The sequence below is a fragment of the Phyllobates terribilis genome, unplaced genomic scaffold (genome assembly GCF_046119375.1).
Source record: "Phyllobates terribilis strain yellow unplaced genomic scaffold, ASM4611937v1 Scaffold_1__5_contigs__length_1240528914, whole genome shotgun sequence".
NCBI classification, from domain to species: domain Eukaryota; kingdom Metazoa; phylum Chordata; class Amphibia; order Anura; family Dendrobatidae; genus Phyllobates; species Phyllobates terribilis.
In genome coordinates, this window is record NW_027362761.1 from 908,986,613 (window position 1) to 909,012,363 (window position 25,751).

The following is a 25,751-nucleotide window of genomic DNA, read 5'->3' on the forward strand; positions in this document are numbered from 1 at the left end:
GCATGAGGATCATCTAAATTAGATTGGTTCTCCCTATCATCGACAGGGGCAACTTACACCAAGCTGCAATTTTGTTTTGGAATTTACTTAAAAGGGGATAAGTATTTAGAGATACATACTTCTCCATATTATCGCTTATTTTAATCCCAAAATACTTCAATGAGCTGACAATTTTAAGGTGTCCCACTTTCATCTTTTCATTTGAGAATTTATTTCCCACAGTCATAAGCGCTTATTTATGTATACCTCAATTAATAGAGAGGCCCAACAAAGAGCCATAGTTGTTAATAATTGCCATGGCTTCACTCAATGAATCCGGGCAGTATTCTAGAAAAACAAGTATATCGTCTGCATATAATGCAATTTTTTTCTTGATGGTCCCCATAAGGGAACCCCTGAACCCATGGGGAGAGGCGAATTGCTGCAGCCAACGGCTCTATTGCAATGGCGAACAACAGTGGAGAAAGTGGGCATCCCTGCCTTGTGCCCCTTTGCAAGGAAAACATATCTGATTTAAGGCTGTTAACCTGAATTTTGGCTTTGGGGGCAGAATAAGGAAGCTTAATCCAGGAGAAAAATGTATTCCCAAATCCCATGCGTGACTGTGTACTCCACAGAAAGGCCCACTCTATACTGTCAAAGGCTTTGGCTGCATCCAAAGATGCTATAGCCCTGTAGCTGTTATGTTGTAGGACCTAGAATTGTTGGAAAGCTGAAGGTTTAAGTACAGACTACGTATATTAATCGCTGTTGTCTTGTTTGGCATAAAGCCTGCCTGGTCTTGGCGGATTACGGACATTATTACTTTAAGCCTATTGGCTAGTAACTTTGCCAGTATCTTAATGTCCACCGTAAGTAATGAAATAGGGCGATAAGATTCTGGGAGCAGCATATCCCTCCCCTCCTTTGGAATGACCACAGTTATGGCCTCGTTCATTAACGGTGGAAGTCTCCCACTCTGTAATGCCTCATTGTAAACCTCCATCAATTATGGGAGAATATATTTGCTATACTTTTTGTAAACCTCTACCGGGATACCATCCTCTCCTGGTGCCTTATTATTTGATAAGGAGCCCAAGGCTTCTTCTAATTCCCCAAGTGAAAGTGGTTTGTCTAAGAGTTGGGATTCTGTGCTTGTCAGTGTAGGGAGAGAGAGCGGGGAAAAGAAGCCCTCTGGTCTTCCGTCGTGGGTTGTACCTTTTGAGGCATACAATGAAGCATAAAAAGCTCTAAACACCCCGATTATATCCGGGGGAGAGCTGAGCTCTACTCCCATCGAATCCTTGATAGTCCCAATATATGATAATTTTTGTTGTGCATAAACAACCATAGCCAACATGTGCCCTGCTCCCTCCCCCTCTTCACAAAATGTCTGCTTCATAAAGGATCTCTTATTAGTCCCTTTTGTGATTAAGTGTTGTTTCAGTTCACCTTGAGAGTCTTGTAAGTTTTTATTTGTTAAAGTGGAGGGATTCTGCACATGCTGAGTTTCTGCTGTTTGCACCTCCTCCATTAGGTACTTCTCCAGTGCTCTGGAAGAAACCATATTATTTTTTACTTTATTTTATAGTTCACCTAGGGAAAGTTATACTATATCATTATTGCAGTTTATAGAGAAATTCCAGTTTTACAATATAGTTCAGCCTGTGGCCAAGTTTCACAGGAGGACTAATATGGCAGATACAGGTGCCCTCAACAGGCCCACAGCTACCTTTGGTTCCTCATGATCATGTCGCAGGAGGTTGTTCGATAGGAGTGTGGCGCTCTTCAGTGATTAATAGTGACATCTAAAGGTTTTAAGTTGCAGCAATCGAGCAAGTGATAATTTTCCTGATATGAATGGGGCTCAGATCTTGAAACGTCTTCATAAAGCTATTGTGATAATGTACATTACAGTTTGTTAAGGAGCTTAAGTAATATGTTGTTATAATATGACCTAACTTTCATTGTGAGATTTACACTTCTGGGATTCTGGAATCCCGAGGATGAGTGCCACAAAACTATCCTAGTAACAAAGAAAATGACGGCACTTCCACTACAAGAATAGGTACCTCTTAGTAAGCACCTGTTCACACCTATTTCTTGTAGTGGAAGTGCCGTCATTTTCTTTGTTACTAGATTTAAGCTTTGACTGAGCACTCCACCCCCATGCCGCAGGTGGTTTTAATTGCATCGGGATCTTACTTTCCCACACATCAGCAGACGAATGTCCCTTAGAGAGGTATTCACATTGTTAGGTCCTGACATCGAGAAACGCCTTATCGCGGCTGTCATGTACACATGAATTGGCCAATTTATGCGCTAAGATTTCTCATTTATTTCTATTTTCTACAGCAGTAATGCTATTCATATTTCATACTTCATATTTACATACTCAGCGTTAGAGTGCTACTTTGTTTGTTCACCAAACTATCCTAGTCCTGCTCGCCCTTCTAAGTTTTCCCTATACAGCAGTGCTTCTCAACTCACAACTGTGTAAAATATGTGAACAAATACCAGTCACTTGACCGGGCTGTGCTGCAGTTCCCCTGCACAGTGGTGCATGAAGGAGAAAAATGATGAGAGATGCAGCACTGTGGCTCTTTTATTCTCTGGGTCTATGGAGGTTACGTAGGCCGCAGATTATAAATTGATTACATATGGTAAGCATTTTTGTTTGTAGTTATCTGTGATGCATATTGGATAAGTCGGATTAATTAAAATGTGTGCTATTAGACAATAATACTAATTTACATATTTACTTCCATTATCTCTGAAAAATTAACACATTTTAAATATAAAAAATGATTAGATGAAGTTATTTGCATACTATGTGATGTGTGCAACCATGGTATGCAAATTGATGACCTTTTGAAAGTCACTCCTAGGTACCTAGACCAGAAGTTCCTGGTGTGTCTAGTGGCTCTACATTCCTCCATAGCACGGAAAGTGATCCTTTTTCTCGGAGCAGTGTGATCTAGTTATGTATTTGGGATCACCATGATTAGAGCAGAGAGTAGTGTGCTGTGCTGTCCACAAGATGTCAGCGAGGTTCTGAAGAAAAAGTTTATATACCGTACAGACCAAAAGTTTGGACACACCTTCTCATTTAAAGATTTTTCTGTATTTTCGTGACTATGAAAATTGTACATTCACACTGAAGGCATCAAAGCTATGAATTAACACATGTGGAATTATATACTTAACAAAAAAGTGTGAAACAACTGAAAATATGTCTTATATTCTAGGTTCTTCAATGTAGCCACCTTTGGCTTTGATGACTGCTTTGCACACTCTTGGAATTCTCTTGATGAGCTTCAAGAGGTAGTCACCAAAAATGGTTTTCACTTCACAGGTGTGCCCTGTCAGTTTTAATAAGTAGGATTTCTTGCCTTGTAAATGGGGTTGTGACCATCAGTTGTGTTGTGCAGAAGTCAGGTGGATACACAGCTGATAGTCCTACTGAATAGACTGTTAGCTGCTTTTTTCTTGCCATAATACAAATTCTAAGTAAAGAAAAACGAGTGGCCATCATTACTTTAAGAAATGAAGGTCGCTCAGTCCGAAAAATTGGAAAAACTTTGAAAGTGTCCCCAAGTGCAGTTGCAAAAACCATCAAGCGCTACAAAGAAAGTGGCTCACATGAGGACCGCCCCACGATAGGAAAACCAAGAGTCACCTCTGCTTCTGAGGATAAGTTTATCCGAGTCACCAGCCTCAGAAATCGCAGGTTAACAGCAGCTCAGATTAGAGACCAGGTCAATGCCATACAGAGTTCTAGCAGCAGACACCTCTCTTCAACAACTGTTAAGAGGAGACTTTGTGCAGCAGGCCTTCATGGTAAAATAGCTGCTAGGAAACCACTGCTAAGGACGGGCAACAAGCAGAAGAGACTTGTTTGGGCTAAAGAACACAAGGAATGGACATTAGACCAGTGGAAATCTGTGCTTTGGTCTGATGAGTCCAAATTTGAGATCTTTGGTTCCAACCACCGTGTCTTTGTGTGATGCAGAAAAAGTGAATGGATGGACTCTACATGCCTGGTTCCCACCATGAAGCATGGAGGAGGAGGTGTGATGGGGTGGGGGTGCTTTGCTGGTGACACTGTTGGGGATTTATTCAAAATTGAAGGCATACTGAACCAGCATGGCTACCACAGCATCTTGCAGCGGCATGCTATTCCATCCGGTTTGTGTTTAGTTGGACCATCCTTTATTTTTCAACAGAACCATGACCCCAAACACACCTCCAGGCTGTGTAAGGGCTATCTGACCAAGAAGGAGAGTGATGGGGTGCTACGCCAGATGACCTGGCCTCCACAGTCACCAGACCTGAACCCAATTGAGATGGTTTGGGGTGAGCTGGACCGCAGAGTGAAGGCAAAAGGGCCAACAAGTGCTAAGCATCTTTGGGAACTCCTTCAAGATTGTTGGAAGACCATTTCCGGTGACTACCTCTTGAAGCTCATCAAGAGAATTCCAAGAGTGTGCAAAGCAGTCATCAAAGCAAAAAGTGGCTACTTTGAAGAACCTAGAATATAAGACATATTTTCAGTTGTTTCACACTTTTTTGTTAAGTATATAATTCCACATGTGTTAATTCATAGTTTTGATGCCTTCAGTGTGAATATACAATTGTCATAGTCATGAAAATACAGAAAAATCTTTAAATGGGGTCTGTCCAAACTTTTGGTCTGTGTGTGTATATGTATATACGTATATGTGTGTGTATATGTATGTATATATATATATATGTATGTATATATTTATATGTATATATATATATATATATATATATATATATATATATATATATATATATATAATATTATTATGGTTTTAGATGCGGACTACTTTAAAAGTATTTATTTTATTCCCCATTAATTCCACAACACTTTACGGACATTGTCACTATCGAGAACAATTAAACACGCACCAATAATTACATGCTTGTTTATTAAAAGGTGATTTCTTTTTTTTTGATGATTAGATTTTATTTAATTCAAGATTTAACTGTAAATATATTGTTTTACAGGTATTTTTACAGACATCTACTTCTCTACTACAGCGGAAATAGTGGTATGATGAAAAAGTCCATTTTCTGCCGAGAGACCGCTAGTGAGCTCCTTGCTCTTAAGCAGAATTCCAATCTTTACCTGTATATGAATCAGCTTCCAAAAGGGGCTGCACAAAGCAACTCACAGTTGTAAGTTTGTTTTCAACTAACTTGTCTTGACCTGACAAAAGTAATCAAGCTATCTGTAAAGGGATCGTATTCTAAGGCTGCATGCCCACGTAGCGTTTTTCAAGCGTTTATGCTGCGGAATTTCCGCAGCATAAACGCTTGTGAAACGCTAGGTAATCCGCACCCCATGGTCCCCAAGGGGATTCCGCATGTTCTATGCACATGCTGCGGATTTTTCCGCAGCGTTTATGCTGCATACAAAAATCCGCAGCATGTCATTTAATTTTGCCGAAGCGCAGCGGAACTCCCGCCATTGACTTGCATTGAGACGCATAGAAACCGCGAATGTACATTTGTACAAGCGGCTTCTATGCGTCTCTATGTGCGGATGGTACCCAGTTCTGGAGGAGAGGAGACTCTCATCCAGACCTGGGTTCCATTGTACCTGTAAAAAAAGAATAAAATAACAAAGTTTATACTCACCTTTCCGAAGGCTTCTCTCTGAATGCCGGCATCGCTTAAGGACCTGCGGTGACGTCACAGTCATGTGACCGCAGGCCCTTCACCGCTCTGTCTCGCGATATGCCGGCATCCAGGAAGCAGAGAGGAACGAGCGCTGCAGCCACGCCGGGGCCTCGGGGGTGAGTATAGCTTTGTTTTAATTTTTACGGTTCACACTGTATAAATCCATACTGTTTGCATGGATTTATACAGTGTGACCTAGTTGTCAAGCACTTTCCAAGTGATGCTAAAAGCGCTTGTCAACCCGCATGCGGAAACGCATGTGAGTCCGCATGTGGATCCGCATGTATTCTGCATGCGTTTTTTCTGCCAGGGAGATGCAGAAATGCTGCAGAAATTTTCTGCTTCATTTCTGCATCATGGGCACATAGCCTTAAGGAGGATATAGCTGCCTGTGAAAGGTTAATCTCTCGCTACATAGATACAGCACACCTGAGTAGAAGCTGGTACCGATTTTACCTTTGTTGTTTTTGCCTACAGAGCTACAAAATTATAATTATACATCACCCAGTAATAAAGTTCTTAAATGGATTGTAGTAAAACTGTTCTCAGTTGTGTTATCTTAAAGAGGACAGTTTTGAATTTTTTTCTATTTTTTACTGAGTACATCCTCCAATTGCTGCTGTTTCATTGACTCTAACCGTTTTTAATTTTCTTTTGTGCCTCACCAAAGTTAAGCCCCCTGATAATAAAGATGCAAATTTTTCATTTTAACTTGTTGGGCGTGTACCACAGAACTTCTCTGCAGACATTTGCAGTCTTTGCACTGATCTAATTTCTGCAGTAAGATTCTCTACAGCCAAAAGAGCCAAAAGATTCTTCTCAACATACCCAGCTGCCGCATTCTGTGTTTCCTACTCAACAGTAGAGATGAGCGTTGTTCTACTCGAACTGTTCGCCAATCTCAAATTCGAGCTGTTTTGGGCGGTGTTCGAGCCGTTCGGCGAACACGAACGATTTGAGAAAAATTCGGCTGTTCGAGGTTATGTTCCATAACTGTTCGTGCACCAAAATCATAACTGGATTTTTTCTCAGTAATGATGAAAATTAATGTTAATACGCAGTTTGAGTGTACAGCAGGGTGGGGGGAGGGGCAGGGGATGGATCTCTGCAGGAATAATGAAGATCTCCATTTTTTTTTCTCTTTCCCGCATTTACAGTGGGGAGGTGCAATCTGTCAGCCTATCAGCAGCGCACACACGGAGCGAACTGCTTTTTTCACACAAGCAAGGGCATGTGTCATTGGCAGTGTATGTCACATGTCCTTGCCCTATAAGACCAAGCCATTTTCCCCGTCGCCACCATTTTCTCACTGCTGCAGCTGCGTGTTAGACGGCACCGCTGTTGCTGTGTGCGCTATACCTTGTTAATTTCAAGCCAATTTTCGCACAAATATACAGATAGCTTGGGAGTAGGGAATAGTTGTGATTGCAGTCCTTTTAAGGACTAGGTTACAGCATTTCCTACGACTTTTATCAGGCAGGTCTGTGCTCTTAAATAGATAGGTTGTGGGAGTAAAGACTAATTGTAATTGCAGTCCTTTTCAGGACTAGGTTACATCAGTTCCTATCAGTTTTTGCCAGGCAGGTCTGTGCCAGTGCTGTGTAAGTTTTTTTTCACAGCATTTGGCTGAATCTAGCAAAGCTAATCCTTTTTGGCCTATTGCAGAGTGTGTTAGTCAGTGGAGTAGCCCATCTGTGTTGCAAGATATACCACCTGTGTATAGAATACCAATTTTTTTACGGCACCTAGTGAAGTAAAATCTTTTGGGCATAGCATCATTCTATTAGTCCATCTATACTGACCTCCATCAGGTTGCAAATTGAATATAATTTTTTTCTGCATCTAGCTCTGAAAAAATATTTGGGCTTCTAGCTGTGTGTGGGACTTGTTCTATTAATCCATCTATACAGACCTCCATCAGGTTGCAAACTGAATATAATTTTTTTCTGCATCTAGCTCTGAAAAAATATTTGGCCTTCTAGCAGTGTGTGGGACTTTCTCTATTAGTCCATCTATACTGACCTCCATCAGGTTGCAAATTAAAAATAATTTTTATCTGCATCTAGCTCTGAAAAAATATTTGGGCTTCTAGCAGTGTGTGGGACTTTCTCTATTAGTCCATCTATACTGACCTCCATCAGGTTGCAAATTAAAAATAATTTTTATCTGCATCTAGCTCTGAAAAAATATTTGGCCTTCTAGCAGTGTGTGGGACTTTCTCTATTAGTCCATCTATACTGACCTCCATCAGGTTGCAAACTGAATATATATTTTTTCTGCATCTACCTCTGAAAAAATATTTGGGCTTCTAACTGTGTGTGGGACTTGTTCTATTAGTCCATCTATACTGACCTCCATCAGGTTGCAAATCGAATATAATTTTTTTCTGCATCTAACCCAGCCAATAGTTTTGGCCTAATACCACAGTTTGGCCACTCAGCTCTGCTCGGTTCCCATCCATTGTTTTTTTGTGCAAACAACTCCAGAGTTGTGAATTAGTTAACCACCAAAATGAGTGGAAAAAGGCCTGCTGCTGGTGGAAAGGGGAATAGGCGTGTTGGGAAGGGGAAAAAAGGTTGTGTCCGTGGGGTAGGTGTTAAAGCAACAGTAACATCTGCAGAAGAAAGACCATCTTCCAGCCAAACTAAAATGTCTACTTCTTTTAGCGGACAATGTGATAAGATCCCTTTCTTACGGCCACGCCAATCGCTACAAATTCCAGATGAGGCACAAAAACAGCAGGTGCTTCAACGGATATCAAGTGCTCCTTTAAGTGGGCTCTCCTCCACATCAACTTCAACATCACAAATACTCCAGTCCTCAAAGGTGTCACCCAAATCGCACTTGCTTCCTCACAGCTCCCAAATCTCCAGCTGCCCGTCTGAGTATGAGGTAGAACAGATGGTTGAGTCTGCAGAGCTGTTTACTCATACTATAGCCTGGGAATCAGAGGTCGACTCCAGCGCTTCTGTGAATCCAGATGAGGAAATGATCTGCACTGATGCCCAGAATCTTTATGAGTCGGATCCAGGACCAGACGCAGAAGGTTCTGACCATAATGTAGACCCTCATTCCCAAACTGTAACTCCTGTTGGTGGAGACAATGAGGAAGACGATGATGAGACTCAAATACCTGATTGGAGCGACAACTTTAGTTTTTTGTCAGGGCAGGAACAGGTTGGCTCTGAGGACGACGGGTGTGATAACGCACAGGGTGATGATGATGAGGTTGGAGATCCCACTTACTGTCAACCCACAGTCAGCCAAGAGATGAGGTCAGCAGAGGAGGTGGAGGAAGATGCTAGTGACGACGAGGTCAGGTTGCGCCTTCCTGGACAGAGACGTAGTACTGGAAGCACGTCAACAACTGCATCCTCAAACACAACTCTGCCTCTCACCACAAGTCGTGGTGGCTCTTCAGGTCGCATGGGTGCTAAGCCTTGCATAGCCTGGGCATTTTTTCAGATCGATAAAGATGACCCAACTCGTGTTATCTGTAACATTTGTCAGCAAAAGCTAAGTAGAGGCCAAAAAATACATAGTTTGAGTACTTCATGCATGAACCGGCACATGGACATGAAGCATAAGTTGCAGTGGGAAGCTCAGTGTGCTACAATGCAGCCTAGCCGGCCGGGCCAACCACCGTCTGCCATATCTTGTGCATCCGCGGCCTCTTCATCCTCTGTGACTGGGGGGACAGCAGTCACACCTGTTTTGGGGCGCAGACCTGCCTCCTCTTTACCCGCAACAGCCAGCGTGATTGGCAGGTCATCATTTTCTTTGGAGGTGGTAACACCAGCTGGTTTTGAGCGCTGTCCGACATCGATAGCACCACCTTTGGATCAAGGCAACCTAACATGTCCGCCTGCATCTTCCTCACAGACCGGCAGTTTGCCGGGGACACCCTTATCAACCCCGTCTAAGCACAATAGCCAGCCCTCGGTCCCTCAGATGTGGACAAGTAAAAGACCATTTCCTCCTAGCCATGAGAAAGCTAAGAGGTTGAATTTCACCATCTGCAAGATCTTGGCTACAGAAATGCTGCCTTTCCGCCTGGTGGACACGGAGGATTTTCGAGACCTTATGTCCGTCGCAGTGCCCCAGTACCAGATGCCCAGTCGGCACTACTTCTCAAAGAAAGGTGTGCCTGCTCTCCACCAGCATGTCGCACACAACATCACCGCTTCTTTGAGAAACTCTGTGTGTGACAGGGTGCATTTCACCACAGACACTTGTAACGCCCCTGTCCATGCCTACTCGTCCATGTCGCTGACTGGGCACTGGGTAACTATGGTGACAGCAGGACAAGGGGCTGCTGTCCAAGTCTTGCCGTCCCCACGAGTTGTGCGTCAATCCTCTTTATGTCAAAGTTCCTCCACTGCTTCTGCCTCCTCAACCTCCTCTCGGTCTTCCACCTGTACCCAAAGCCTGTCTGGTCATGCCACAAGCTTTCTAACTGCGCAGAAGGGATCCTGCACACCTCCTTACTATGCTGGCAGTAGGGCTCAACGTCATCAGGCGGTTTTTACTTTGAAATGTCTGGGAAATGTGAGTCACACAGGTGAGGAGTTGTGGTCAGCTCTGGAGAACCAATTTCATGAATGGTTGTCTCCACTGGACCTGAAACCAGGGAAGGCCGTGTGCGACAATGCTGCAAACCTGGGTGCGGCCCTTCGCCGGGGCAATGTCACACACGTGCCTTGTATGGCTCACGTGTTGAACCTGGTTGTCCAGCAATTTTTAGCCCACTATCCCAGACTAGATGGCCTTCTGCAGAGGGCACGGTCGCTGTGTGCTCACTTCCGCCGTTCGCATCCCGCAGCTCAGCGACTTACATCTCTACAGAAGTTGTTGGGCCTGCCACTTCACCGGCTAAAATGCGATGTGCCTACCCGGTGGAATTCAACTCTGCACATGTTGCAGCGACTGTGGCAGCACCGACAAGCCCTGGTGCAATACGTTCTGACGTATAGCCTGGGCCAACGAGATCTAGAGGTGGGGCAAATCACGCTGGAGGAGTGGTCTCAGATCAGGGACCTATGCACCCTTCTGCACAGTTTTGAAATGGCGACGAAGATGTTTAGTGCTGACGATGCCATTATCAGCATGACTATTCCGGTGATTTACATGCTGGAGCACATGTTAAACAGAATTCGGAGTCAGGTGGTGGCACAAGAGGAGGTGGAGGAAGTAGAGGAGGAGGAGTTGTTTGCGGAAGGGCTAACATCTGCAAGGTCCAGACGGTCGGCAGCACCAAGGCGGCAGGCATGTGAGGGTGGGGGAGATGGTTTTACCAGGGCGCATGGTAGCAGCCAAACTAGTGAGGAAGGTGCAGGAGCCCAGGAAGAAGTGGAGGACGAACTGATGGAAGACTCATCAGATGAGGGAGACCTTGATCACATTTCTGTTGTGCGAGGTTGGGGCGAGAGGACAGAGGAAGGAAGCATGAGTGTTACCTCGCCACCAACACAACAGGGACTTGGTGCTCCTGGATGCGCAAGACACATGAGTGCCTTCCTTCTGCATTACCTGCAACATGACCCTCGAATTGTGAGAATTAGAAATAATCCTGACTACTGGGTTGCCACACTGTTAGATCCCGGGTTCAAAAGTAAATTTGCAGAAATTATTCCTGCCATAGAAAGGGATGCACGCATGCAGGAGTATCAGCAGAGACTGTTGCAGAATCTTACATGTGTTTTTCCACAAAACACCAGTGGTGCACGTAGTGAATCTCACAGTTCCAACTTGCCAACCGTGGGACCGTCGAGTGTTCAGCACTCAAACCGTAACAGAAACACAGTATCTGCTGGTAACATCAATTTTGCGCAATCATTTCACCACTTTTTTAGCCCATCCTTTGCAAGGCCACAGGAGACAAGAAGTCTGACACATAGTCAACGCCTAGAGACGATGGTACAGGAGTATCTCCAAGTAAACATTGAAGCCATGACTGTGTCACTAGACCCTTGCTCTTTTTGGGCTTCCAATCTGGATAAATGTCCGGAGCTCGCCACTTACGCCTTGGAGATCTTGTCATGCCCCGCAGCCAGCGTTCTGTCTGAACGTGTGTTCAGCGCTGCTGCTGGTGTGCTGACAGATAAGCGCACGCGGCTCTCCACTGATAATGTAGACAGACTCACGTTCATAAAGATGAACAAATCATGGATCCGAAACGACTTTTCTACTCCTGTGTCATCCTGGGGAGAGTAAAAGCTTGATGATTGGTTAAAATCACCCTACCAACCGTTTTAAGCTTTCAAATTACTAATCATGTTTATCTGTATCTTGGCTGGAAAATAATTTGGGCTTTGTAGCAGTGTGCAGCACTGATTCTATTAGGCCATCTATAATAAGCTCCACCAGATTTAAAATTACTAATCATGTTTATCTGTATCTTGGCTGGAAAATAATTTGGGCTTTGTAGCAGTGTGCAGCACTGATCCTATTAGGCCATCTATACTAAGCTCCACCAGATTTAAAATTAATAATAATTTTTAGCTGCATCTAGCCCGGAAAATAATTTTGGGGCTCCGAGATGCGCAAGACACATAAGTGCCTTCTTGCTGCACTACCTGCAGCATGACCCTCATATTGTCAGAATTCGAAGTAATCATGACTACTGGGTTGCCACACTCTTAGATCCCCCAAACTTTTCGATCAACCTTTTCATTTTAATAAAGACCCAAAAAATGGTCATTTTTGAAATTATAAGCATTAGCAGGTTATTAGAAACTGAAATCAAACAGTTTTCAACTCAAAACTTTATTCTAGGTGATGTTACATTTTCACATAGGACCCCTTGTTCGAAAGGAGCTTCTGAACTCTCTCGTCCATTGAATTTGTCAGGTTTTGGATGGTTTCTGCTTCAATTGTTTTGCATGAGGACAGAATACCCTCCCAGAGGTGTTGCTTAGATGTGAACTGCCTCCCGCCATCATAGACACTCCTTTTGATGATGCTCCAGAGGTTCTGAATGGGGTAGAGGTCAGGGGAGCATGGGGGTCACACCATAAGTTTGTCCCCTTTTATGCCCATATCAGCCAGAGATGCAGATGTTTTATGTGCAGCATGAGATGGTGCATTATCATGCAAAAAAATGATCTTGCTGTGAAATACACGGTTCTTCTTCTTGAACCATGGCAGAAAGTGCTGTTTGAGAAAATCCACATACATTATGGAGTTCATCTTTAGCGCCTTCAGGGATCCTAAAGGGGCCGACAATCTCTCTCCCCATGATTCCAGCCCAAAACATTACTCCACCTCCTCCTTGTTGGCGCTGTAGCCGTGTTTGCGTGGGGTGTCCATCAACCAGCCATCCTCCACTCCATCCATCTGGACCATCGAGCGCTGCACGGCACTCATCCGTGAACAAAACAGTTTTGAAATCAGTCTTCATGTAATGTTTAGCCCACTGGAGCCGTTTCTGCTTGTGTGAAGTGGATAGAGGAGGTCGACAGGATGGCGTATGCACAGCTGCAAACCTCTGAAGGACCCTGCATCTTGTTGTTCGGGGGACGTTGGAGGCACCAGCAGCTTCAAAAACTTGTCTGCTGCTATGACAAGGCTTTTTTGCCGCTGCTCTTTTAACCTGACGTAATTGCCTGTAGGAAAGAGTCCTCAATTTGCCCTTATCAGCACGCACACGTGTGTACTGTGAATCAGCTACATACTTCTTGATTGCCAAGACACTTCATCCTGATCATCGCACAATGTTGATTGTAGTCATGCCTTGACCTAAACACTCCACAATTTGTTGCTTCTCAGCAGCCGACACATCCTTTTTCTTTCCCATTTTGGCAGAAAATGTAGGCTGCTTAATAATGTGAGACAGCCTTCTTAAGTAGTCTTGCCTTTCATTGGACACACCTGCCAAACTAATTAGCACAGGTGTCTGCAATTGCTTACAGTGATATAAAGAGCCCTGACACACACCACCATCAATGAGTTTAACTGACAAACAAACAAATTCTTCCCTTTTCACTCCTAAACACTTTTTGCATAATAATTTGGAACACAGTGTACATGTGCTTTTCCACAAAACACCAGTGGTTCACGTAGTGAATCTTACAGTTCTAACTTGCCAACCGTGGTCTATATGGAGTTGTTCAATAAAGGGCCCAAAATTAAGATAACATAGATGGGAGAGGTCTCTATGAATAGGAATTCCTAAGTATTTGATACCCTGTGAGGGCCAGGCAAAGGGAAAGTTGGACTGGATGGAATCCTATATGGATTTGGGGAGGGAGACATCGAGGGCCTCAGACTTCGCTGCATTGATTTTAAAATTTGACCATGTAACAAAGTGATCTATTTCAGCCATAACAGCATGGATGGATATATGTGATTGAGTGATATATACTAGGACATCATCAGCAAATAGAGAGCACTTGTACTCGGTGCCTCCCACCTCAATCCACCTAATATTGGGGTTATGGCGAATTGATGAGAGCAGGTGCTCAGTCACTAGGATGTATAAGAGAGGGGACAGAGGACATCCCTGCCTTGTCCCATTGGTGATTGTGAAAGGTGATGAAAATGTTCTGATGCACCCCCTGGGCCTTGGGACACCCGGAGCCGGACCCTTTTTGGTGGATGCTGGTGGTTGTAGTCTTCGTGGCGGCGACCCGGTTCCGTGGTTCAGGGTGGTCAAACCAGTGGCGGAACTATTTATGTGGTTTTGATGTTTAAATGTCCGACTACGCCACCCGTGGATTGCGGTCAGAGTGAACCGCCGCTGCAGGGCAGACCGCTGAGGCTGTTGTTGTGGGTGCAGCAGAGCGTAGCATAACTCCCCACGGGAGGAGTATAGCCTCAGGGCAGTGTATGCGGAGGATGGGGGTGATGGTGCAGGGCAGCAGCAGTAACGACACGGAGTCAGTGATGCAGTCCAGGGCCTTTACTCACAGTTCTTATTATCCAGACCACGTCTGCAGGTAACGGCTGCCCACGTCGTACTGTGCTCACCAGGTGAGGGGCTCAGACAACTCCCAGATAACTTTGGAGCGCTTCACAGGACCCCTTTTGTGTGTCCTTTGTCTGGCCTTTCTTACCAACCCTTCTGTTCGGCTGCCTCGGGCCTCCTCTTGGTAAACTTGGCGCCAGTTTCCCTGACCCTATGTGGTGCCTTCCTAGCGGGTGTAGCGAGGGGCTGCGCCACATAAAATGTCAGAGCCTCCGGTTTCTAGCTGAGGGTCGTTTCCTGCCTCCACTAGTTTCGGGTACCGGTCTCCCGCTTTGGCCTGACCCCTCCACGCAGGTGGATTCGGGCGTGCGGTGGCGACTCGCCCGTCCGCACCCCTGGGATCCCTTCATTCCTCGTTCCTGGAGCCTTCTCCGCTCCTCTTCCTTCCTTCTCCCTCTTCCAGGCCTGGGCCTCTGTTACTAGGCCCGCCTCCGGAGCAGAGCTCATGCAGAGCCCCTGCTCCCTGCCACTTCTGCTCGGACTTCTCTGCACTGAACTAAGATGGTGCCCACCTTTTATACTCCCTTCTCAATGCACCCACGAACTGCTTCCTCCCTGCTCCTGCACTACAGGGTTCCCCTTCCTCAGTGTTCCCTCCCCCCACTCCAGCCAGGGACAGGGACTGTCGTGCCCATCTCAGAGGCATATTGGTCGCCCTGCCCCACGGCAATGTGGTGTAATGCATGCAGGTGTCGGGTCCTGATCCACACTCCATCCTTACCTGAGCGTGAGATATCACACCTCTGGGTGAGGTGCAATACCTCTGTAGCAACCGAGCCCTCAGGGTGCTACAGTTCCATTTATCTTCAGCCTAGGTGACGTATTGCGATACAGGGCCGTGATTTTGGCTATAAAAGGGTCCCCTAGACCCCTACCCCAAGCTTTTTAAGAGAATCATATATGGCGTGCCAGGAGACTCTATGGAATGCTTTCTCAGCATCCAACAAGCGTATCTAATTACAAATTTTTAACTGCATCTAGCCCAGGAAATACTTTGTGCCTAGTAGCAGTGTCTGCTAGTCAGCGGATTATCCCGGCTGTTAAGCAAGCTACACCACCTGTAGTTTGGACACTTAATTTTTTCAAAGGAAATGCTTCGGGACCACGGGATACTCAGTGAAGAGCATCAGGAGGCACCCCAAGGCATAGGGGCTGGGACTGGCAGTAGGATGCCTTGCGGTGGACAGCCGAGCTCGATCCTTATAAAAGCTTTTTAACTGCAGCAGCTTTAGTGGACGCTACTGGAGCTGGAATTACGCGGCTGCTTGCATGAGACTTGCCCTCCAATAGATCCTTGTAAATGGATTTAAAGTGTATTCATTCAAATTAGAGAGACTATTTAAATTAAAAAGCTTAGAGCTGCCTCCACCACAGGGGGGCTCGCTCGACCCAGCAGCGGACAGGCACCAGTATTGGGAGAGGGGGGCTGGCCGTCAGGGTTCACCGCGGCTCTGGCACAAACCCGGCGACACGGAGGTGGCACGGGCAGGAGCGGACTGAACGTGTCGGCTTCTCACTTTTTGGATTTTAGAAGGGCATGACATGCCTATATCTGTGTCTCCCCCTCCTTTTACTCCTCCACCTCTTTTTTCTTTTCGCATGACTATATGTACTTGTCACTTTTCCATGTGTTAGTTGTGTCTTCTGAGCAGTTTGTCTGCTTTTGGACACCTTTGAAGGTGTTTTCTATGTGTTTCTATGTGTTTTTGTTTGCCTGCCATTGGTTTTAACGGTGTTCGACGAACAGTTCGGCGAACACACAGGTGTTCGACGAACCGAACCGAACTCTAACACTACGGGGGTGGCTCAACACTACTCAACAGGTCAAGAAAGTTTCTCAATGTTCATTGTCTGGCAAAATATGCTCTGCTCCCAGTTTTTGAGTCACGGGATGAGCACTTCGATGGGCTACCTTCAACCAACTTAAATCTTCTTTTCATCTTGAAAGTATGGTGAATTTTTAAAGGGAATCTGTCACGTCCTATCTACAGTGCCCCTATAGCGTTGTTAGTGATACAATGTGCATCACTAACCAGCTTTTTTCATTAAAATTGTTGGTATTATAATAAAGTATATCAAAGGTTATAAAATTATCATACCTGCTCGTTTTCAGTCATAGGGGTGTGATTCTCATATTCAGTCATGGATGCAGCATTCAGTCACTGCTGGCGCTGCCCATGTATTTGAATATTGCTCCCGGCAAGCGCTATTATTGTGGGGCGCATGCGCATTTGTACATGTCCGGCCGCTGGTCCCGCGTCTGCGCAGTTTGGCTGTGTGATTACCATCTTCACTGCGCACGCGCTGTGATGCTATTCCCCGTCAGAGAGAGAGAAAACACAGTAGTTTGACAGTAAATGGCTTCGCCCAACCAATATCATTCATATTCTCTGAAACAAGTCCAAGAAAGCAAAAATTCTGCCAGGGTATGTAAACTTTTGAGCATAACTGTATATCAAAGGTTTTAAAATCATTATACTACCACTAATGTTAATGAAAAAAGCTTGTTAGTGATGCACATTGTATCTAACAATGCTATGGGTGCAGTGTACATAGTAGCTAGGACGTGACAGGTTCCCTTTAAGTACTTGATATACCAAAGTTTAGGAACATCTCACAACCTGGAGATTACTTTCAGTAGAAACTTTTAAATAAATCTGAAAACAATCAAAAGTTCAAGGTTCATTCAGAAACAGCATTAAAATATATCTCAATTTGTGAGAAAACCATTAAGTTTAGGAAAAAAAATAGTATAGTATGAAAAAATTCAGAAAGAAAAAATAAAATCTGATCACCCTTTCAAAAGTTACAGGTAGAGAAAACTCATTTGGCTCAACACTCAAAATAATCAGTCCCCTTCAAAGAACATGCATACAAAGTTTCATACTTTTACCCCAAAAATGTACAATTCCTTACAACAGTATACGGACTATTTTTCCTTATGACAGAAGTTCTGTGGTTTACTCCCAGCTGCTTAAAAAAAACATTTGCATCTTTTTTTGTCTGGCTGGCTTAACTTTAGAAACAAAGGAGCACAGAAAAAAAGTAATATTGTTCCAAAATCGATTGAACAGCACAAATCGGAGGAGTTCCTTAGTTAACCTTTCACAGGATTTTTTAATTTTATCTTTAAATTAATATTTGCAAAGGTACCCTGCCAAACGAACATATTCATGAACTTTGCTACCTGTTTAGTGGGCAGAAAGAGCACAATGCTTATGTGTTCTATATTTAGGTCACATTGTACAGGCATTTATAGAAATTTGTTTATAACGTAGTTCAATGTTTTGTACAAAGGATTTCTAAGAAATATTTCTTCATTCCAGATCTCTTAGTCCACTTTCTCTGGCTGCGCATGAAACAAATGACCGATTAAGCCTTCATATTTCAGTGGAGGGCAAGAATTATCCTGTGGCATACTTCCCTTGTAACAGTACTACTAACATAAGCAGCATGTCTTCCACGGACAAGCTAACAAAATGGGTAGTTCTGGGAGTTCAAGGAGCACTCCTAAGCATCTTCATACAGCCAGTGTACATCAGCGATATTATTGTTGGTAGGTAGATATTCTAAAAGTATTTGTGACTTAGCAGGAAAACAGCTGTTTCACCTACATAATGCAGCTTTCAGTTTGAAACTGCCTTTTCCCTGCAAAATTAAGTGATTATTTAATAAGCAGTTAAAATAATGGCTATGCAGAATGTGGTAATTCTTGTTTGTTTTTCTTAGGTAATGAAAATTGCTCAGACACAAGAGGACTGGATATTGCTATAAAACGTCGACTTGACGATACGCTAACTTCACGATTGCCTATGTTTTATCTTGTACACAGACCTTACATAAGCATTGTAACAGCTGTCCACCAAATTCAGACAGTTTGTGGAAATTATAGGTTTAGTTTGAATTGGTCACAAGGAGACAGTTCAGTGGAAATTGTAGATGCTCTGCAAGGGAAAGTTATTGAAAGGTATTTTTTTTTAATCGGTGTGATGCTTTATAATCGGAGGACCTTTTTCATGTTGAGCTGGACATACATTTTACTTCATTTTTTTGCTTCTCCATTATGGAGATGCTAGCAACCCAAGGATTTGGTATTTAAACAGTTATTTTTATTTAATCCCTTCATGACATATGACGTACATTTTCTTCATATGTCGTGTCCCTGCATCTTTCCTGGCAGATGATGGCTGATTGAATCAGCTATCATGTTCCTTTAACAGAGGCGGGGGGGAGCGAAGCGCTGCCCGCTGTTAATCTGTGAAGTGCCACTGTTAATCTCTGAAAACGGCATTTAACACGTGCCGGGTGGGGAGGGACACCATTCATCGCGTCCGTGACATGATCTTGGGGTGCCAGTGGGATGCTATGACAGCCAAAGGACTGCTAAAGACCCCTGTGCTTCTCATGACTATTCTCCTGTGAAAGCCAGCATTTATCTGTTTTTTTTATAGATTGTGATGTTTATTATACATGGCAGTGGTGATATACTATGTAAAGCACAAACTATCAGACAATCAAAATATAAAACAATCCAATTGGTAAACGGCGTAACGAGAAACAAAATTGAAACATTCAGAATTACGCTGTTTTTTTTGGCCACTGCAACATTGCAATAAGAGGCGATCAAAAGGTATCTACCCCAAATTGGTATCAGTGAAAACATCATCTCTAGGCTCCAAAAAATAAGCCCTTACTCAGCCCGCATTAAGCCCAATTTTATTCTCTCTTTACAGTGCATCACATGATTAAAATGACAACTTGTCCTGGAAAAATAAGCCCTCATACAGTTATGTGGATGGAAAAATAAAAAAAACATATGGCTCCTGGTAGAGGGGGAGAAAAAAAACAAAAATGGAAAATGGCTGCAGGGTGAAGGGGCTAAGTCCAAGTGGGCATTACCAGAGAGATTTCATTGGAGTCTTGTACTTGTTACTTTTTCTGACGCTGACCAATCATAAGCTGGCAGCAGCACACTGGGGAAAGAAGAACAAGCCCTCGAAGTAGCACTGACAGCCTGATCTCATCACTGCAGAGTGTGACACGTAGGAGCACAGCTGAGTGTGATTAGCAGACCACTTTCAGCTCTCATGTCTGGCAGTCTCATTACAAACACTTCTAGTACTTCTCTTCTCATAGCATAGTGCTTCCAGCTCTGCCAATCATAAGCAGGCATTCATAAGCAGGCATTCACAAACGGGGAGAAAAAGAACAAGCCTCCACTATAGCTTAGAACAGACCACTTCTGTGCAAGACATAAATTACACAGTCTACTCTCCTCACTGCAGAATGATTACGAGTGCTGGAGCAAAGTAGACCTGAGTGTGATTAACACAGCCTTCATGTCCAAAAGTCCGTGTGGGGGAAGGGCAGTACAGCACAGTTGGGAGCACTAAAATTGCTTTGGCAATACTAAGGTGTATTTGGTACTTCCAATAAAGCGAATTTGATAGGATAGCTACTAGAAGTGTTTGTAAGTAAACTCAACTTTAGCAGTCAGCGTGGGGGAGATGACAGCCGAGTGCTGTCAGTTAATTTTCTTTTAGGTTTGCTGTGCTCCAGCACGTCATCACGCTGCAGTGAGGAGAGCAGATTGTTTGTCAATGCTATGGGGGGGGGAGGTGTTTCTCTGTGTGTTGCTACCAGTTTATGATTAATTAAAAATAGGAAAAAGTACACAGTAAGTGAAAATCTCTGGTAATGCCAATTTAAACTTAAAATAAATTAAAAAATAAACTGTTTAGGTGCCAAATAATTGATTCATAATATCTCTTTACAATACTCCCCAAACTTTTGTATTTTTTTGTAACTACCTCTTGCCATTCCATATAGGGAATTAAGAAACTTAAATCATCTATGAAATGGTGATAAAAAATATGCAATTCCACCATTGGGGGGCCTATATGACAGAAAATACCCAAAAGTGACACCATTCTAAAAACTACACCCCTCACAGTCCTCAAAACAACATTGAGGGTATGTGCACACGATGCAGAAATGAAGCAGAAAATTTCTGCATCTCCCTGGCAGAAAAAACGCATGCAGATTGTGCATGCATTTTTCCTGCGGAATACATGCGGATTCACATGCGTTTACACATGCTTTTCCGCATGTGGATTGACAAGCGCTTTCCAGGCGATTTTAGCATCACCTGGAAAGTGCTTGACAACTAAGTCACACTGTATAAATCCATGCAACCGGCATGGATTTATATAGTGTGACCCGAGAGAGTGGTAAAAATAAAAAATAAATGTATACTTTACCCTCCGATGGCCCGCTCTGTCCTGCTCAATCCGTTCTCCCTCGCCGGCAACTTTGAATTGAAAGACCTGCCAACGTCACGTGACCTGTCACATGACTCTTGACGTCAGCGCAGGTCCTTCAACTCACTGCAAAGTGTCGGGAATCAAGCAGGAGCGGTGCGCGGGCCGACAGAAGGTAAGTATACATTTATTTTTTATTTTATTCTTTTTTTACAGCTTTTTTAATGGTACCTGGGTGTGGATGAGACTCTCCTCTCCTCCACACCCGGGTACCATCCGCACATCAAAATGCGGCAATAACACAAGTACAAATGCAGTCTTGCGGAATTGGCGCGTTCTAATGCAAGTCAATGGCGGCGAAAACGCCGCGTTTACGCAAAATTAATTGACATGCTGCGGATTTTTGAGCGCAGCGTTTACGCTGAGGAAAAATCCGCATCATGGGCACAGCACATGCGGATTTCAATTGGGGAACATTGCTGCCCTTCTACCATGCGTTTGTAATGCGTTTCCGCGGCGTTTACGCAACTGCAAAAACGCTGCGGAAACGCATTAAAAACGCATCGTGTGAACTCAGCCTCAAGAAGTTTATTAACTTTCGAGGTACTTCACAGGAATGATTGAAATGTGGAAGGAAAAAATGAACTTTTTACTTTTTTTTTCAATTTTTTGTTTTTAATTTAGACACAATTTTTTTACTTTCACAAGGGTAACAGGAGAAATTGCACAACAAATTTTGGGGTTCATTTTCTCCTGAGTACGCAGATACCCCATATGTGGGGGAAAACTACTATTTGGGCACATGGCAGGGGCATAGTGAGTATTTTGAACCCAAAGGTACTACACAGAATTTGATAACAGCCACGAAACGTGGGGCGGGGTACTCAAGCATGTCACTCGAGCACCCGCGATACTTGGTGCATACCCAAGCACCCAATGCAAACTCGAGTAGTAGTCATCATATTGTCATCGTTTTGTTGTTTTTTTTTATAGATTAAAGAAAAAAATAAAAATTGTAATATAAAAAAAAAAAATTAAACTGACTAAAAGGGTGCCACAGGGGCGGCATGACATATTAATTATTGTGATCAAAAGGAACCAATAAGAAAATTCTCTGCTGGTGCCGGCTGGCATATCTCGGCTGCACACTGCGCATACGCTTGCCATTTTTTTCCCTGAAAAGGAGGCGGAGGGACCCGGGGATGGCAGAGGTAACGGTCGTGTGGGGTCTTTAGGACATCATTTCTCTCTCCTCTGACATGTATAACAGGCTGTAGAGAGCAAAATGATTTTAACAGCGGGCACACTTTTTTTTTTTTTTTTTTTTTTAAACACATGATCGCTGTTATTCATTGATTAACGGTGATCGGAAAATAGCGCACTCTAAGCTATTTTGAAGTTAACTTCATAAATAAAAAGTATGCCCCCTGAGGAAGCGAGGGTGAAACGTGCCTAGGGGCACGGGACCACATCCTATATCTACAGTTTGAACATGTAAGTCGCTTTGTCGTTTTTCTTCATCCACTTTGGATGTCTCTTCACATATAGGGGATCTCTTATGGCGCTTGAATACCATTCACTATATATATGTACGTACTTGGGCCATTGAATTTATGACGCTATCTTCAAATTAGCTTCCATAGATATGTGCATTTTCCCTTGGTTAATATTAATTATATAGATTTATTTCTAAATTGTTCAATATTTGCATGTAATAATTATGATCTGATTTTCACGCTTCATAAATCTATATATACTTTGATTACCACGTCTCTCACAACTATGGTACTTATGTGTTGGGGTTTTGTGGTCCTCCATTGCTAGACTCTCTAGTATTGTTCTTTTAATCTTTATTTAATAAACATATATTTTTTTATTGGCGTTAAACATCTACGGTCTGTTTGGTGGTATTCATGTATTGGTGTTTCTTTTTGCAAATAAAATAATTTCTTATCTATTTATGCTCCTTAAGTTGGCAGTCATCCAATAGGTGGTGCCAGAGATAATGTCCTCTTCTTTCTGAAGAGGCATATACCATTTTCTGAGATGCACAACGATTTAACTTTTCCATCCATGGCAGCTGTATGAGGGCCTTATTTTGGTTGCAGAGAAGTAGTTTTTAAACCCTTCAAAACATATGACGTAAACTTACGTCATATGTTGTGTCCCTGCCTTTGTTGTGAGATCGCAATCCAGGACCATATCTTTCTCAACAGATGATGGCTGAAGTATATTGCCATCACCTGCCTCTAACAGCCACAGGTGAAGCAGAGCTCCACCCACAGTTGTTAACTGCCACTGTCAATCTGAGTGAGAGGTGATTTCAATTATTTATTTTTAACCCCTTACCGACATATGACGTACAGTTAAAGGGAACCTGTTACCAGAAATAATGTTATTCTCCTGCAGATATGCGGTTAACCCCTTTACCCCAGAGGGTGGTTTGCACGTTAATGACCAGGCTAATTTTTACAATTCTGACCACTGTCAATTTGTGAGGTAATAACTCTGGAACGATTAAACGGATCCCACTGATTCGGAGATTGTTTTTTCTTGACATATTATACTTGATGATGGTGGTAAAATTTATTCGATATCACTTGCGTTTATTTGTGAAAAAACAGAAATTTGGCTAAAGTTTTAAAAAAAAATTTCTAAATTTTCATGCCCTTAAATCAGTCATATCACACAACATAGTTAATATGTAACATTTCCCACATGTCTTCTTTACATCAGCACAATTTTGGAACCCAAATTTTTTTTTGTTAGGAAGTTCTAAGGGTTAAAAGTTGACCAGCAATTTCTCATTTTGCCAAAAAAATTTCCAAAATTTTTTTAGGGACCACATCACATTTGAAGTGACATTGAGGGCCTTTATGACAGAAAATACTCAAAAGTGACATCATTCTAAAAACTGCATCCCTCAAGGTGCTCAAAACCACATTCAAGAAGTATATTAACCCTTCAGGTGTTTCACAGGAATATTTGGCATGTGGAAGAAAAAAATGAACATTTTTTTTCCCAAAAATGTTACTTTAGACCCATTTTTTTTTTTTTTCTCAATGGTAACAGGAAAAAATGGAACCCAAAATTTGTTGTGCAATTTCTCCTGAGTAAGCCGATACACCATATGTGTGGGGAAAAAACCCTGTTTGGGCGCACGGAAGGAAAGGAGCACCATTTGAATTTTTGAATGTAAAATTTTACTTGACTAATTAGCGGACGCCATGTCGCCTTTGGGGAGCCCCTGATGTGCCTAAACAGTGGAAACCTCCCACAACTGACCCCATTTTGGAAACTAGACCCCTCAAGGAACTTCTCTAGATATGTGGTGAGCACCCTAAACCCCCAGGTGCTTCACAGAAGTTTATAACGTAAGGCCGTGAAAATAAAAAAAATCGTAACTTTTTCCAAAAAAATTATATTTTAGCACCAAATTTTTTATTTTCACAAAGGTAGGAGAAAATAGACCCCAAAAACTGTTGTGCAATTTCTCCTGAGTACGTCGTAACCCCATATGTGGGGAAAATACACTGTTTGGGCGCACGGCATGATTCCGAAGGGAAGGAGCACTGTGTGACTTTTTGAAAACAAAATTAGCTGGAATTGAGAGCGGATGCCATCTCGCGTTTGGAGAGCCCCTGATGTGCCTAAACAGTGAAAACCTCCCACAAGTGACCCCATTTTGGACACTAGTCCCCTCAATGATTTTAGTGAAATTTTGAACCCAGAGGTACAACACAGAATTTGATAACATTAGGTCATCATATTGAATAAGTTGTCATTAGTCTTGAGCGCAAGTGCTCGCTACTTGAGTTTGCATCGGGTATGCACAATGTATCGCGGGTGCTCGAGTCCCTGCCCCGCATGTTTCACAGTTATTAGACACCCCAAAAAAAACATGCAGGGATCGCTAATGCACGGCAGGCAATCCCCGCGAGATTTCTTTGGCTGTATAACAGCCACTAAAAATGGGGCGGAGACTCGAGCATTTCTCTCGAGCACCCGCTATACTCTGTGCATACTCGAGCACCTGATGCAAACTTGAGTAGCACGCACTTGCACTCAACACTAGTCGCCATATCGTCATCATTTTTCTTTCTTTTTTTGAAAAAATCCCAACACAACCCGAACCCCAACCCTAGCACAACTCTAACCCTAGAGTTTATTTTTTTTATGCCGTTCCTCGTGTGGTATAAGTGATTAGACTACATTATTCTTCTGGTCGGTGCGATTACAGTGATACCAGAATCGTATGGTTTTTATGGTTGACAGCTGTCACACACTAAAAAAACCTTCTTTTTTTTTTGCGAAGACTAGTTTTTGCATCGCCATATTTTGAGAGCTATAGTTTTTCCATTTGATCGCTTTCTATTCCAATTTCTGGGAGGCAGAATAAACAAAAACCAACAATTCTGGAATTCTTTTTTTTTTTTTTAATGCTGTTCCGTGTGTGGTAAAATTGATAAGGTAGCTTAATTCTTCGGGTCAGTACGTTTACAGCGGTACCACATTTATATTTTTTTTTATATTTTGGCGCTTTTACACAAAAACATTTTATAGAAAAAATAATTTTCGCTTCATTCTGAGAGCTGTAACTTTTAAAATTTTCAGCTGATGGAGCTGTATAGCGGCTTGTTTTTTGCTGGACAAGATGACGTTTTCAGCGGTACTATATTTACATTCGTCTTTTTGATCGCGTTTTATTCCATTTTTTATTTGGCGGTATGATAAATAATCGGGGTTTTTTTGTTTGTTTTTTTTTACAGTGTTCACTAAAGGGGTTAACTAGTGGGGCGATGATACCAAATATGTGTACCTTTATTGGTTTGTGTGTG

General features: G+C 43.1%; 1 protein-coding gene across 1 annotated transcript in view; it reads left to right on the forward strand.

Annotated features, from left to right (window-relative positions):
• ADAD1 (adenosine deaminase domain containing 1) overlaps nt 1-25,751 on the forward strand; it is a 178,078-nt gene that overhangs the window by 127,585 nt on the left and 24,742 nt on the right. The window contains exons 7-9 of the mRNA XM_073655618.1: nt 5,014-5,184; nt 17,980-18,209; nt 18,383-18,620. Of these exons, the coding sequence (XP_073511719.1) occupies nt 5,014-5,184; nt 17,980-18,209; nt 18,383-18,620 (639 nt within the window). The remainder of the gene's footprint in view (nt 1-5,013; nt 5,185-17,979; nt 18,210-18,382; nt 18,621-25,751) is intronic.